Source organism: Maylandia zebra, linkage group LG19 (genome assembly GCF_041146795.1).
Source record: "Maylandia zebra isolate NMK-2024a linkage group LG19, Mzebra_GT3a, whole genome shotgun sequence".
Classification (NCBI taxonomy): Eukaryota; Metazoa; Chordata; class Actinopteri; order Cichliformes; family Cichlidae; genus Maylandia; species Maylandia zebra.
In genome coordinates this window covers 8,119,273-8,136,124 of record NC_135185.1, presented here as the reverse complement: position 1 = coordinate 8,136,124, position 16,852 = coordinate 8,119,273, and the positions used below count along the sequence as shown (strand labels likewise).

General features: G+C 40.8%; 1 protein-coding gene across 2 annotated transcripts; it reads left to right on the top strand.

Annotated features, from left to right (window-relative positions):
* Positions 1-3,339: 3,339 nt before the first annotated feature.
* cdc25b (cell division cycle 25B) lies at positions 3,340-9,787 on the top strand. 2 transcript variants are annotated; one of them, XM_004554791.3, is made up of 15 exons: positions 3,340-3,886; positions 4,059-4,141; positions 4,514-4,565; positions 5,742-5,783; positions 5,935-5,968; positions 6,195-6,323; positions 6,559-6,678; positions 6,771-6,905; positions 7,004-7,087; positions 7,335-7,523; positions 8,030-8,134; positions 8,219-8,281; positions 8,376-8,474; positions 8,684-8,929; positions 9,117-9,787. In XM_004554791.3, exons 1-15 carry the CDS (start codon positions 3,687-3,689, stop codon positions 9,255-9,257), a joined length of 1,722 nt encoding a protein of 573 aa, XP_004554848.1. In that variant the 5' UTR covers positions 3,340-3,686; the 3' UTR covers positions 9,258-9,787. The 2 variants fall into 2 exon arrangements, with proteins under 2 accessions (XP_004554848.1, XP_004554849.1); XM_004554792.3 differs by having other exon boundaries at positions 3,341-3,886; positions 7,004-7,081.
* The last annotated feature ends 7,065 nt before the right edge of the window (positions 9,788-16,852 follow it).

Below are 16,852 nucleotides of genomic sequence, written 5' to 3'. Positions count from 1 at the left end.
TTGATGTTTACACAACTACTTTCTCGCCTGAAAATATTTTAAAAGTTTATTTTGTGACCCAGAAAGATTAGTATGAGTAATTTTAAAACTTAGTAGCGGCCGCCATTGCTGGAAACTGGAGTTTGGCTGGGCCGCGCTATGAATTCTGGGATATGGTAGTAATTTGGACAGCCTTCGGCGCGTCGCTGTGACGTAATCGGTCTACAAATGCGGCCTCAGGAGGATGCAGCCCATGAATTTGGACATGTCCAGAGTATAATCGCAGCCTTTGCGGTTAGAAAATTGCACTTGATCATGTCGCGATATTATCGCAAATGCGATATATCGTTCAGCCCTACTTGTAACCTATATCACCAATTATGTTAAGAAAAATGACGCATTAACTACTAAAAAACACTGACCTTCGTGTAAATGCTTGGAGCAGACTAACCTGTGAGCTGGAGTGTTCTGGGACGTTATATTTGATCTTTGAATGGCTGCAATCCAGGCCATCCGTCGCGTCTTTGTTACTTCGGAAACATGGCTTGAACAATTTCTCTTCAACGACGTAATCCGATAACAACCGATCTCTTTACCCGTCGGCTTCCAGTGGCTGTCATGCGACCGGCTATTGCAGTTAATAATAAAACGGCTTCTTGACATTTTTGTGTTTCTTTTTATCGCTGTATAACTGATTTTAATTGAAAGCCTGCGTGCGCTAGTACCGCTTGCCACGAGTTCCCAGAATCCTTTGCGGTTCTACCCGTGAATGACGTCACATTTTCAATCTCTATATAATATGCATGTTAAATTTTATATTTGGGGTAAAATATCAAGTCTTTTCAAGTAAACCGGTTCAAGTCCAATTCAAGTCCCAAGTCATTGGTGTAAAAGTCCAAGTCAAGTCACAAGTCTTAGAACATTTTTTCAAGTCAAGTCTAAAGTCATAAAATTAATGACTTGAGTCTGACTCGAGTCCAAGTCATGTGACTCGAGTCCACACCTCTGTTAAAAACTGAGCTTAAATAAATGATTAGTGGTAATAAAAGCCGAGGGAGGTCAACAGTGATCACTGACTGTTTTAGGAGCTTTTTGAGATTAAATAGAAGAAAATACATAACATTAAACATGTTAACAACACAAAAGCCATATTAAACGCAGACTACTTTAGACCCGGAAGTAGGATTCGTCGCGTCATCACTGAACAACCGGATAGAGTCTTGTTTTCAGTAGAATGATTCTCAGTGATCTCAGTCTTATTTGCATGTTTGTGCAGCTGAGGTTGTGGTGTGAGTGCACTAGCACTATCAAGTGGGAGCAGTAGTTTTGAAGGGGGTTCATTTGGGATGATTCACCTTCCCTCTCCCACCTTTTGTCTCCCTTTTTCACTTGCGGGGTGTGGAGCCTTGGGTCGTATCGCTGTGCTCACACCTTTCCAAAGAAAGTTCATTTACATTTGAGATGGCAGTTACAAGGATACTTTAGCTGAGCGAAGTCCAGTGAACAGCGATTAAAACCAGAAGGTCACAGGGTCAACACACCGACTTTGCTGAAAATGTTAGCCGAGGATCTTCTCACTGAAATACTAAATCACTGTTGTCATGTTAAAATGAGTGATAAGATATCAGATTTTCAACTATACACCACTGCGCCCTTAGCTTTGTGAATGCAATCAAAATGTGGGAAACCTGGACTGCTGGTGGAAGAAGTTTCGAAATGAATCACGCAGAGATGGATGAAAGCAAAAAACAAAGCCTGACATTAACCTCAGGCAGAATACCGATGTGGTTTTACGAACATCTGTCTGGTTTTGTCGGTTGGACAACTTCAATTGTCTGGTTGAACTAGTTGCAGGAAGGTGTGTGCCTTTCAGTTCAATATATGGCATATCAGTCAACAGCGAGCATGTACAAACTTTATGACTGTTAGCCCACTGCACATAGGAGATTGGGATAAGCATAAAAGGAAATAAAAAGTCTGTGCTGAAACCAGCTAGAACCAGAACCTACGTAATAACCTGCTGTACAAATACAGAAATCATGAACCATTTACATTTTTTGCAGTTTATAATATCATTACATTGTACAGTCAAAAGTCCATGCTTTAAATTGAAACATATGCGTGGTAAACTCTATTGTCCAGCAGCGTGAAAATGGGTTCATTCTATTTGAGATGCTTTCTAAAACATTTAGTTGTAATTTTAGGAGCCAGGTTCTGATGTTTAATTTCAAATAAGATGAATTTTAAAACACTTAGTTGAAGTCCTAACAACTCCCATATCACGCCACAGCATTCACAATCAACAAGGAGCATTCATTAGAACATGAGTTCTATTTTCTCATCTAATCAATAAAATGCTTCATGCATTTAACATGATTTCAGAAAGAAAAGCACAAGAGAAAGAACGTGGTGTTCTTAATACATGTTCGCCCTGCGAGAAGCTGATTTCTTTGACTGACTCACTCTGCCATTAAGCATGTACACAATCAGTGTTACAATGGGATTTACCAAATTTTTGTGCAGCTCAGTCCTCTTAAGGAACAACCTGCGGTTCATCTGTAAGATTTATGTAACATATTTGGGCCTTTTATGGTTAATTATTATTGAAGTACTGTACTTATAATTTGTTTTTCCATTTGCTTTTCAATTCTTCTTCACTGCCTTTTGAACAACAATGGATATCTGTTTTCTGTATTTGACAAGTTTGTTACACACACAACCAAAAACACCCACTTGAAGCATTTTTGTAATTTCTGCAATTGGTTTCATGTTTTAAACCTAATGTTGATAATGCTTTGTACATAAAATCATGCATTTTTATGCTTTTTTACTTTGTGTCTTTCACTTAAAAAGTACTTTGATATTTCTGCCTTCACTAAAAATATTCATGAAAATATGAGGGAGAACGTTTTGTTTCAGTTTGTACTTGAGGTTAGATTATTATTGATGCCCTTAATCGTCGATTTGAGTACAGGTTTGTAAAAACGGGCATTTTGTTTGCAAGACTGTCCATTGTTGTTCGAAATATTCAAAGTTCCCTATCAAATCCATCATTTACAGTTAAGTAAATCTTACTCCACAAATTGAAAAACTAATAAAGTAATCTGAAGACATGTTTTTCTGAGTGTATAGTCCCGGTAAATACATAATAAAAAATAAAAAAATTCAAATTTCTTCTCAGAACAAAAGAATTGCGAGGAAGAAAAAAGATGAATATTGTGTCATATCCTCCTCCTTTTTTCCCTCATCCGGTGAGAGGACAACAGCGGAGACGCCTTTCGCGCTCTGATTGGTTTTCCAGATGTAACAACGTCGCTGATTGGCTCAAATATTGCCGCTTCTGAGCTTCTATTTTGAACATAAATACGAGCAGCTTCAGTCCTTTCCTCACAAATCAGGGGTTGTCAGAGAGGAGGTGCCTTATGCTGTAACTCTCTGGCATAAACAACAGCTATGTGACTTTAGTGATTTGGAAAGACCAAATCTAGGTTTAACACCTCACGGAACCACCGTCTAACTTACGGCCGGTGTTTTGCTTCGTATTTTTGGAAATGTAATCTCAATTGTTCCTAGCTAGCTGCTTAGCTTCCGGGTTAGCTCGAAACTTTGACTGTCTTGCTTTCTCCGACTCGAAATTCAAACCAAATCTATCATACAGTAGTACTCCCGCGTGACTTTTGCACAGATTTGACAGCGAAAAAAGCAACATGGAATCTTTTTTTAGCAGGATTAGTCCTGTTAAGACGAACAGGCCCGACCGGATCCCCGAGCTTTCCTTGCCCTCTCTGCTTGAGCACAGCACTAAGACCTCGCACTGCAGGAATCTGTTTTCCCCTGGGCCCACGGCTGTGCTGTCTCCTGTTACCAATTTGGCTATGGACATGAACAATTTAGCTGGACTCGGAAGGTACTACTAAGTTTTTATTTGTTAATTATTTTCATGTAACTGCAGTTCCCGTTTTTCAAACCACTAACTACCCTGTCATCTGTTTATTCCTTTTGATCGGTTCTTTGCAATGCACAATACGTTTCAGTCTTGACATTAAGGAAAATTTTCTGTTTCTTTCTTTGTCGTGCAGCCAATGTGATACCCCGAAAAGGAGAAAGCATGCACCCCTCGAGAAGGTTCCCTCCTTCGCCTCTGACGTCTCATCTGATGCTGGTGAGACCCCGTTAAAGCTATTGTTTGTGCTAATTTATGCTATAAGGCCAAATGTTCATGGACTGAATTTGATTTCAAGTCACAAGATTCGATACGGTTATGCGGAATGTAGTATTGTATTATTTATTTTAGCTGCAGTAATATTTTATGTATTGTAATTTACGACTCAGTTACGACTCAAATGTATCAAGTATAGTCTTTTATTTATTTATTTATTTATTTATTTATTTATTATTTATTTGTAATTCCAGTCTTCTAATGTAAAGTCCTTACTCCACCAGACAGCTCACCTATGCACTGCAATATGAGAAATGTGTGTATACATGTGGCAGGTCAGTATCATCTATTAGTGACACATATCTCTTCCTTCAGGCCTGGGCATGGATCTCCCCAGCCCACTAGATGCCATCGAAGTGGAAGACACGTAAGTTAAACTATCCTCCTTCTGACTATTGTTATCAGCCTTTGAGCAGTGCGTCTCCTTACCCTTTTGCCCCTTCACCCGACCCTCCACCCCCACCCCAGTGCTAGGGTTCAGCAGCGCTAAGCACCATTTCCCATCTGAGGGATTAATATTTCTGCCGTTGACTTTAAGACGATGACCTCGCTCCTTTTTCTTAGACAAAGCAGATTAGCTGATACACCATGTGAGCTTTACTTTCTAAATCAATGTAGTGTGACATATTATGGACTTAACTTAATAGTTAAATATTGCAATTTTGTAGGTGGGAAGTAATACAACTGGGACAATATGCTCTGTAAAATCAGTTGGAAACCCTAGTGCTGCTCACTGAAAATACTGTTGCACTTGTGCTCAGCGTTATTATCTTGATCAGTTTGTTAGCATACCCTCAGCTGCCTAATCTTGGGTGGCCCTTTTCCTTATTCTCAGTTGGGTGAGTCTGCCCTGCAGACATCTGCCGAGGTCTGATGTGAGTTCTTTTGCAGCAGTTGGTGCTCAAGACTTCATTCACCTCCTTTTACAGCTGTTAGGTTGCTAGGAGTTTTCCATGATGGGGGGGAGGATGTGGCGTGCGTGCTCTGGTTTGATAACCCACCCCCTCTGAGCTTTGGCACACTCTTCTACTGCAGCCTTGTTTCAATAGGGAATTGAGGGCTGGAGTTTCTCTGCATCAGCTATTGAAATCAGGGCACCCCCAGAGAACAGCTGCCCTCCCTTCTTGTGGTCTGCACTGAATGGGACACGCTCCCCCCTCGACAAACAAAAGAGCTCTTGCAGAAAGGGGGCTTTGCAGCTTCGGCTCCAGCAGGCATATGGTAGATTAGCTGATTTCCGCATCCCTTCCCCTGACCTCCCTCCCACCCCCTGAGCTCTCAGGCCCACTTATTTAGCATACAGGTGGGCCGTACTCCCAATGCAAAGAGTACGTCTTGCCTCCATGCATTCACCCAACTTCCTCATGTCCAACCGTTCCTCTCGGTGTCTCAATAGAGTCCCAGACTCTTTGTAGTTTATGAGTATGCAATGTTTCGACTGACAGTTGAGGCCTTCCTAGTCTCTTTTCTTAGCAGATCTTCTTGCAAGAATATATTAGTTTTGTAATTTCTGAAGCATTCCTTGCTCTTCTTTCTGTTACAGATTTGAAAAAGCCATTCGAGAGTCAAGCAGAGTTGTCAATGAGTAAGTTTTGTACCTGGTATTATTCCCCCCCCCCCCCCCCCCCCCCCCCCCCCAAACAACATTGCAGAGCAGTTTAATTTTCAAGCCAAAAAAATCTTATCTCCTTATTTTATTGACTGCAATTCTTTTCTCTGCCATCTGTTGATTATAGGAGAATGCCAATTCGAAGAATCAACTCATTGCCCGTAAGTATTTTACAGCTTGTGTGTTATGCGTACACATATTATCTGTTATCCCCAGAGATAACAGATAATGTCCTGTTGTAGTTGTGATTTTGGCGCTTGAATAGGATTTAATCTTAATTTTTAAAGAGGAGTTGACAGTACACATAAACACAACTCAAACAAACCATACAGTGGAGGTTAAGCCTAAACGCGTTGCTAACTGATTCCCTTTTATTCCCCCACTCAGCTCCAGCTCATGGCCTTCAGTCCAGCTCTGAAGGGGCAGCAAAATGATCCAAACCGCTATGGAGTATTTGGTCAGCAACCTTCCCAAGTATCCACCTCTCAGCATGAGAATAAGGAGAACATGCCAGAGGTCAGTTGGACCAAAATCATTTACTTAAGTCTCACTGCCTTAGAACTAAGGCGATGCTAAATGAGCTTTTATTACTGTGGAGACGGCATTTCATCATTTGGGTTAAAAACGGGATATTTGCATTTTATGTAAGTGAAAATTATTAGTGTCATTAGCAGGTGCTTTTATTAATCTGTCACGTCTGTGTTGGCATTCCTTGTTTAAAATGCCTTGTTGTTGTTTTTTTTTCTTTCAGGAAAGCTTTGAATTCAAGAAACCCACCAAACCTGCTTCGCGGTGTCGTGGGCGATCCTTTAACAACGGGCAGTCTAAGGATGCCTTTGCCTGCCGTCCCAGCTCCGCACCAGCCCTCATGGTATGTGAAGAATCTGTCTGCAAGTTAAAAAGGGGTGATCTGCTTCTCGAAAGATGCTGACTGACGTTTTTTTTTTTCATTTTTATGTAAAGCTTTCTTCACCTCCTCCGGTGCAGCAGCTTGACTTTCATGACTCCAGCCCCATGTTTCTGAGAAGTTCCTCCCTCACCTCCTCAAATGATGATGAAGACGATGGCTTTTTGGATGTACTTGATGACAACATGGAGGTGAGTCCCTGCCATTCATGTTTTTATGGATTCATTTTTTTTCTGCAATTCCTTTTTGTCAGACTTGATTTTTAACGGCACCCATTTGTTGTTTGCAGAATGACTCTGGGGTACCGATGGGCATGGCCAGCTTACTCACTGCCCCACTGGTGGCTGACAGTATAGGAGAAGACTCTGTAAGTGTGCGTACTTTAGGTGCAGTATGTAAAGTGTGTGCCTGCTTTTCTCAGTAGCCACAGATGACTTATCCATCTTGACAACCATTTTACAACAAACACAATATGTCACAGCATAGTATAAAGAATAGTCCTGATGTATTTTGATGCAATCACCCAGAATAAATTTTGATGCTTTGCTGTCACAAGTTGTAGCACCTCACGCAAAATGTGGGTTGAATTTAAAAATGTACTTATTCTCGCATTTCTTTAGCCTGTGATTCGGTGCAGACCACGAAGCCTGTTTCGCTCTCCTTCGATGCCCAGTCCTGTTTCCCGTCTCTCTGTGAAGCGCGCTGACCGCCCCGGAGATGAAAATACACCCATCAGGGTGAAGAGGCGGCGTAGCCTTGCAGGAACGCAAGTAACCACCCTGGAACAAAACCCAGAATCCCCAAGAATGGTAAGGCCATACTGCCTTGGACAACATGCATCACTTTTGTTGTTGTGATAGTTGATGCAAGTTAGTTGGATGACTTGATCATTTTAACATGTTGGCCAATAACATGAGGAGCTGAGGTGAATGGGAGGAAGTAGCAGCATCGTCTTTTAAATGAAAACGGAATGAAGTGCATGCATGCTGAGATTAGTCTTACAGCATTGCTCAGGTCTAAGCCACACGGTGCAAGATTAATAAAAACTGTCTTGTGTTACAAAAACGTGCTGTCGAGCTCAAGTCCTTTTCTGATTGAAACATTTAAAACCAGTGATAACATGGAGCTGCTGTTCTGAACAGACAGCAATGATCTGTAGGCGTGATTTAAAAAATCTCCACTGACCATCTGTCACCCAGCTTCTGAAACATCCACTGAGGCTTACTGGCTATTGTTCCAGGCTTTGAAGCTTATCTTAAATCGCTTCATTTTCTCCTTGGCTACCTCGGTAAGTGTCCCTCTCCTCTCTTTCCAGGGCTGCTCACTGCTCCAGAGGTCCAAGTCGTTCTGCCAGGCAGAGATTGAAAAGCTGTTGGACAGTGAGGCTGGTTCTAATGAGCTAATAGGCGATTTCACCAAGGTAAGGGAGAATGAAAACTCTTCTGTGTGCTTGTTAGTTAGTTGCTTGAAAAAGTGGAATAACGAATCCTCTTTCGTCTTTTAGCCTTTCGTTCTACCCACAGTGCATGGAAAACACCAAGACCTCAAATACATTACCTCAGACATGGTGAGTAGACGCACTGTGTCAAAGCGCTCAGTCCCTTCACAGTAATCACTGCTCCTTTTGAAAACATTAAAAGTATGTTCTGTGTGGTCTTTAGATGGTGGCAGCTCTCACTGGCCAGTTTGATCATGTAGTTGAACAAGTCATCGTCATTGACTGCCGCTATCCTTATGAGTTTGAAGGAGGACATATCAAGGTGAGTCAGTGACAGACATTGCAGTATACATAAAACTCGAGTGTTTCCTAATTTGTGTTGGAAAATCACACAGAACGATGTGAAAATCGGTGATAGATGTTTTCAGTAACAACTGTGGGGGGGGGGTAATGACGTAAAAACTGCTTAATTAAAGACTTCTTTGTAGGTGATCCATCCCTGAGCTCTAAAGGTATTTGTTTTTGTTCCAGGGAGCGCTAAACCTACACCAGGAGGACCAGGTGAAGGACTTCCTCCTCAAGAACCCGATTGTCCCATCCAGCCCAGACAAACGAATCGTCATCATCTTCCACTGCGAGTTCTCCTCGGAGCGCGGCCCCCGAATGTGCCGTTTCGTCAGAGAGCAAGACCGCGCCATGAACGAGTATCCCAAACTTCACTACCCCGAGCTCTACATCCTCAAGGGCGGCTACAAGGACTTCTTCCCTCATTTTCAGGTTGGGTTTGATTTGATTCTCAAGGAGTGAAATATAAATGCTGGTGAGGCCTTGTGTATCTGGAGCATAATGCTTCGGTTTTAGTCCAAAGAACTGCGTGCTCATGTTTTAGCATATCAGTTATCACAGACCCACATGAATCTCAGCTGTTCAGTCCTCTGAATCCTCATCTCGTTCTCTTGTGCAGGCACAATGTGAACCTCAGTCTTACCGACCCATGCACCATGAGGATTTCAAGGAGGACCTGAGGAAGTGCCGCCTCAAGAGTCGCACCTGGGCCGGAGAGCGCAGTAAGAGGGAGATGTACGGACGACTGAAGAAGCTGTGAGCACGTCCTCATCTTCCCAACCTCCCGCTAAAACACACTGCCTCTCCATGAAACGGACTCAGTGCAACCTCCTCATGTGTCTAACGCCTCACTCTAACCAAGGAGAAATGCCTTCTGTGATTGCGCCAGCAGAAAAAGGGATTTTTAAATTTCCTACAAAGTTTCATTTATAGCCAATTTAGTTATTTATGCGAGTTAAAGAGAGAAGGATGTGGAATGATGGATCCTTGAAGAAATCAGCAGTGCAGTGAACAGATTTTATAAAGGTGATTTGAAACAATTTGTATGTTTTAACAAAACAAACCACTAGGACCTACTGCCTGTTTTTTACCTTTCCTTTTCCTTTTTTTTTTTTTTTTTTAAATATAAGCTGGCATTAGTGATATGAATCAATGCCATATTGCAATATACAAACAGACCACACTGCCAGGACTTTGTCTTTCAGTCCCCCCACTGGATTTTTTCTTTTTTCTTTTAATGTCATGTACTACATTATATCAGCACTTAATTAAAGAAAAAAAAAAGTTGAATTGGAGAGGTGTCCCTGTCCCCAAGATTTTTATATATACATACACACACACACACACACACACACACACACACACTTTGTTTTTAAAGAATGATTTGAGTATTCTTTGGAGTGTGCATTTCTCCAGGCATTCCAAAATGCAAATTGGATACTTAATGATAACATGTGAAAGCACAAGATCAATGCAGAGCTTTGCCCCATCACCTCCACCCACATCTGTTGCAATAATTATTTTCCTCAGTCAGAAGATACCAAAGCAAACAAAGCTACCTGTTTACTTTGCAGTGAGATTTCTCTGATGCTGCAGGTCAGCAAGTGTGGAAAGATTTTTTCTTTTTCTGTCTTATAAGAAGTCTTTTGTTTCGCTTTGACACCTTTTAAAATCCAGAGAGAACTGTCTAACCCTCTGCCGAGCTAATAATGTTGGTTTATAATGAGCAGGGTGCTTTTGGTATTTTGGTCCAGGCTTGCGGGGGAGCTGCTGAAATAAAGATCTGATGTGTGTTGAAATGAGATGAATAGCAGCCTCTTCTTTCTGAGTTTTATCACGCAGGATTTTAAAATTATATTTCTTTGCAAGTAGTTTGTGAATGAATAATACTTTTTAAAATAAACTTAAAATTCTTTAAAAATGGTTTGTCAGAATTATTTAATAAAATCAGGCTTTAGTTGAGCTTGACAAACTTTAAACCTTTATGGTTTTGGCAAGACCATCAAAGATCGAAAGTGTTGAGCTCTAATGGCCACAACCACTCGTGCAGAGTTTAAGGGACTAAAAGTGCCCACTGGCTTCATAATTGCCACGTCTATTAGCTGAAACCAGTTGTTCTATAAGAAAGTCTCAATGTTCAGTATGTATGTCCTACTAAGGAGTTGAGCTGCTTTGGTGAGGTACGAATACTAAAATTCATACTTAAAATTAGGACTATCAGTTCATAGATATATCGATCTCGGTCTTTAATAAGGCCTAGATTTAAAAATGTACAAAAGGCTCAATAGATCAATACTTTTATGCAATTTTTAGCCTTTGATGCATTTGAATATACTTTATACGTGAGTGTAGTCAGTTTATTACCCTGCTAATTGAATGCTTTCTTTGAAAAGGCAGCAGGTTTCCTGTCAATGATTAATAATTAATTGGTTGCCCAGAGGGAGTCTCTCCCCCCCCGACTATTTTTCTGATTAGTGTTGAAAATCAATGACCAGTTCAAAGTGAAGTCACTTTAGCATGTGTGTATCTCACATCTTATTCATTGATATACATGCTATGTGTCAACAGGGCCACTATTCTTATTTCCTCTTCTCGTCTCAGGATTAACTTTAGTCTTAAATACACAAAACTACATTAAAGAAAGATGCTGATTTTGTATATTAATATTGACCAAGTTGTGATATTGAAATTTCATTCCAAGCGGAACAGTGATTTGTTTCTGATTAATAAAGTGATTTATAATGTAGGAAATGCTCTCTGATGGCTGCACGAATCACATTAGAGCCTCTAAACAACATTTGTTTTTGTAATTTTTTTTCACTGCTTTCTGGCAAAAACTAACTGAAAGAACTGATAGACCAGTTTAGAGAAACTTTATTCATATTCCGGGATATACACATTATTTGTACACATCCTGGACCTAAACTTCCTTCAGCTTTCAGCCTGAGTTCACCCAAAGCCAGTTTTCCACATTTGATCTCTAAGAATAGCCCGTCTGCCGTTTTGTTTAGCATGCCTGCTGTGCACGGTGAAGGATTTCTTTCCACAGGCTGCTTCCTGTTTTTTCAAATTTTCCCTCTCGAGTTGGCCGTGGGAGTGGCCTCTCCTTTCCAGCACGTGTCCACGCATACAAACACATTCCTCTCTGTGAAGGCAGTACCTGGCAGCTTGACGTGTCCTGACATGAGGTTAACTGTCCTGTTACAGGACAAGGAGTGGAGGGAAAATATCACAGTCACCACGTGCTGAAAACACGTGACATGAAGGGAGGAGAGGTTGTAAAAGCACAAGCCTGCTGGCACCTCACCAAAGTTTGAAATCAGACAGTTTCCCAATGTCCATGTGGCTGTGGGAACGAAAGGGCAAGGCTTTGTTTGCATTCCAGTGAGTGAAGTCTAACTTATTTACAGCCAGTGGCAAATTGCCGAAACTAATGTCTGTTGGTTGAATTGTGCAACTGAAGCTGCTTCAAGTCTCTCCTAAATCCTCTAAAAAATTACTGACAGCAGCACTAAAGAGCAAACACTACACAGCTTAATAAACGACTATTTAGCTTCCACAGTCTTTACACATACTGGTCCGTGAGTCTATGGTATCTTTCACCTTTTTTTTTTGCAATTACCAGGCCAGCTGCTTAGATTTGAGAGGCCTCACACCTTTACACGAGGCATACATAATGCAACACTTGCGAGATCCTTTCAATACAAGCTTCCCTTCTCCACCTCAATAGTCGTTTTTAAAATGTAGATGAGTCCTTGGCAGGTCCTCAAAAAGTAAACTGAGCCAGGTTTTACAATTAGACTCATCCAATTAGGAGATTCAAGAATTCAGCAAAGCAACAGTGGGACACTTAAACTGATTTCCACGAATGAATGCTGCATTACCGAGTGGCTTGTTCTCAAAGGTGTGCTTTGTTTATCTGACGGCTTTCAAAAGAGTTGAATGAATGTAAACTCTAAACTGTATACAACATAAACAGAAACAATATCTTATGTGTATGTTTTCCTTTTTTTCCCTCCCACAATAGAGGTCTCACTCCCTGTATAGTGGAGGAATCCCATATTTCCATAGTGAAAACAGTGTATATTATAAAGACATACCCTAAAGGGTACCTTCTGGGCACAACAGAGAATAAAATAAACGACATTTTCCATTCAGGAAGACTTGAAAACAGCAATCGAGTCTGTAAACTTTGAGGAAAGTGTCTCCTGGGGACATGGCTCAAGCGAGCCCAGGGCTGCTTTCCCACAGCTTGCTAGATTGTTGGACTTCTTTTTGCAACAAAGGGAAATTCTGAATGCATGTTTAAGGCACTCACTTCACAGACTCACTACCTATACTTTGCGTATACAGTGTGTGACTCTCTGATGGTGGATGCTGTTTGATGACCTTTCATTACTTTGGTTTGGATTTAGTCAAATGACTAAATGTGGACCCTTGATGGTGTGAAGCAATGTTCCTGTTAAATCAGTTTAATTAATTCAAATATGGCCAAAGACTGATGAAGATATGTAAAGACTTTACATGAGATGAAAAAGCATGCCAGCGCTCTGTAGAATTGCCCTTAAAACCTCGCCACCCTTCCTGTGACTGTCTTTCCTTTTCTGCAAAGCCGATCAAAGGTGCCCTCAAACAAACCTCCAGCCTGGGTGTCACCCATAAACCTCTGTTTGCTGTGCGACTGCCGACATTGTCAGTAAACTGACAAACCAGCCTGCAAATCAAAGGGTCGCACGGGCCAACAAGGGTGGTGAAATTCTGAAGCGTAACAGTGTGGTTTCAAGGAAAGGGTGGAGATTGTGGTTTTCTAAGGTGAAGTCAAAGTTTTTGAGGATTAGAAACTTCTTAATGTCTCACTCACAGTTCTGCTTTCTGCACACACACACGCACACATACACACAATTTAAGAAGATTTCACCCTGCGCAGCAGACAAAATGTTCTTTATGTCACTCGCTGCATGTTGTCTTCAGCTTCCTTTAATTCAAATTGGCGGGTTTCATCATTATTGGTCCGTATGACTGGCTGATTGCCCTTGCCATCCCCCACATCCTGTTGTTCTTCATATTCAGCTGGTTTTTATTTCATCACAAGGAAATGTGACTCATAGGTCAAAAACACCGAAACGTGTTCTGACTTTTTTTTGTGGTGATCTCGACACAAGTTTCTGCACTTCAGTCACGCTCGCTGCTTTTGCTTTTTTGTTTTCCTCCACGCTGAAAACGCGATCCTCGTCAAACAGCTGGTGTTTGAAGCTGAAATTTCACAATGACAACATAATCTGCCTTCACTTTCACACTGACTGCTCTCAATGATTTTGTCTAATTATTACCTGCAGTGATCTCCACCCTTTACTTTATTGCTGAGGAGCAATGTGTGCATGTGTAGATCATTACCTTATGTGTGTGTTGCAGAAATATTGCTCTCCTATGTCTATTTTGATGACAAGCTCCATAAAAGTAGGCTGAAAATTCTCTCTTGGTTTCCGAGCATGAATCAAAACCAGACTTGAACTGAATCCAAAGTAGTCAGTGTTTAAAGCAGCAGAATCGTTTTAGTTCACGGGCCACTTGATCTCAAGTGGGACGCAAAAGTATTGGATCATTTTTCTTTTAGTCTCAAGATTTATATTGTGGAAACGTTCACATTTGATGAACCACCCATTCAGAAAAATTGATGACGAAAAGCTAATGAAGTCTTGAGAAAATAAATGCGTCTTCAACGCTCTGACTAATTTTTTCCATGTTCAGTCATTTCACTGTCATCATAGAGAAATGCACCAGCCACGCAGTCGTACAGATTAAGCTCTTTGTTAGGCTTGTTCTTACGTTTGACACACTGGTCTAAAGAATAGTTAGTTATTAAGTTACATTCATTCAATTATTTTCTGTCTTTTCTGTAAGTGGAACATAATTTCACCTGCACAACATTCATATGTTAACCAGTGATTTGAGAAGTGCTACAACTATCTTCATATTTTCCCATTTTTATGTCTGTTCTTTTAAACATGGAATTTTTATGCGCATCTTAAAAGTACAGACAGTTGTTTTTTAAAAAAAAAATTATTTAATAGAGTCAAAGAATGTTATTCTCATAAATGTACAGTAATTGTTCCAACAAATGTATGCATTGTCATAACTTTGAATTCATCCATTAAAAATACACAGGAGTTAACACCGGTTTGTGGCAGCTACTATGTTGCTCCGCCATCTTGACTACAATGGCCAAGATGGTCATCATGTTCCACCTACCGTAATCGCATCTTATGTATGCGTCTGGAGACTTGCAAAAGGTGGAGAAGAAGAGAATCTGGACAGCTCAAGGCTGGCTAGCTTACAAACAGCTGTTTATAAGCTAACATTGTGAAAGCTAATGGAGTTTCCTAAAAATCACACTTTCCCTCTGATAAACAGTTTGATTACATTCTCACGTCATATGAGTTTATTTACAAAGTGCCAAAGTCCAATAATGCTATATTAACTTCAAAGTTCCAATTTTCTCTAACACCAGTTAACAGCGGCTAACCGAGTTTATTGGTGGCTAACAGCTAACAGGATATCTTCAAAAAAAGATCATAGTGTCTGTGCCATTGAACAGAAGTGAACATCGCTGACACATCAACTCGTATTCAAGTTTTACAGCCTCCTAAAAGTAAATAGACGTGGACGCCTCTCATCTGCATATTGACAGTTGAGGCAAACAGTGGCCTGCCCAGATAGCAAAAAGACTCCAGGGCAGATTTGGTCCAGAGTCACTTTAATGCCTGAGTACACTCACTACAGATTAATGGTCTGTCTTCTGGAACAAATGGTAAGCATCCCATGTGTGTTGACTGGAGTCTGCAACCTACAGACATCTAGTAGTAAGTTTTTACACACTGTCATTTTAAGCTACAATATTGTATGCTTATATGGAGACATCTCAAACAAAATAAAAGATAGTAATTTTTGTGTGGGGTTACAGTAACTCCCTGTATTAGTGTCTTTCTCAGTTGTAGTTGGTTTACAACTCTGCTGCTTGACTTCTAACTGCCTGACAACACATCCCTCCTTTTTTAGCTCAGTTGCACTGTCTACCTGTGAAATAGAGTTGTTTTTAAAATATTATTATTTACTTTAAAAGCCCTCTGAGGATCAGCTCCACAATAGTTCACGGATGTTTTAAGACCAAATTTTGCCTCCAGGTTCGAGGTCACTGAGGTCATCCTCCAGCAACGTCTCTCAGCGTCCCCTTTTCGCCTAAAGCCTAAAAGCAACCGCATCTTTGTTTTTATAGCCCTCAGGCTCTGGAATAATTTGCCATCCCATATAAAAACCTGTCAAACAGGTGATTGTTTTTAAATCAAATCTGAAGACTTACTTTTATTTGTATTCCCTTTGAGTTAAGTTTGAGGGGCCTCGTGGTTTTTGTCATGTCCATTGTGAATGTTTTATTCCTGCTCATTTATGTCAGCTGCTGTTTGTATTCTTAGACATTGTTTATATAGTCATTTCTATTTGACTGGTGGTTTTTATGTGAATTATGGTACTTGAGTTTTTGTAGACCTGGAGTATAAATACATCTGCTTTAACTGGATAGAACTCCTGTTGTTTTAAATGTGCAATAGAAACAAAGGTGACATGCGTGTCCTAGCTAAATAATGAAACAAGACAGCTTAATTTCAGGTTAAACCTGACTGAGGTAACTAAACCAAACTGTATATCTAAAAGAAGAGTCAGGGTACCACTGAATTCAGGAAGATGAATCACCAAAATGTGGAACCTATCGAAAGCAGCGAGAAGTTGTTGTATTCAATTCAATTCAATTTTATTTATGCAACGCCAAATCAGAGCAACAGTCGCTCAAGGCGCTTTATATTGTAAGGTAGACCCTAAAATAATACAACCAACCCCAACAATCGTATGACCCCTATGCGCAAGCACTTTGGCGAAAGTTGGAAGGAGAAACTTCCACAGGAAGAAACCTCCAACAGAACCAGACTCAGGGAGGGGCGGGGCCATCTGCCACAACCGGCTGGAGAGAGGGGAGCAAGACAGGATAGAAGACATGCTGTGGAAGAGAGTCAGAGATGAACAATAACTAATGATTAAATGCAGAGAGGTGTATAAACACACTTTGAGTGGAAAAGCTGACTCAAGAAGAAGGGCTCAATGCATCATGGGAATCCCCCAGCAGCCTACACTTATCGTAGCTTAACTAAGGGAGGATTCAGGGTCACCTGATCCAGCCCTAACTATATGCTTTAGCAAAAAGGAAAGTTTTAAACCTAATCTTAAAAGTAGAGATTGTGTCTGTCTTCCAAATCCAAACTGGAAGCTGTTTCCACAGAAGAGGGGCCTGAAAACTGAAGGCTGTCC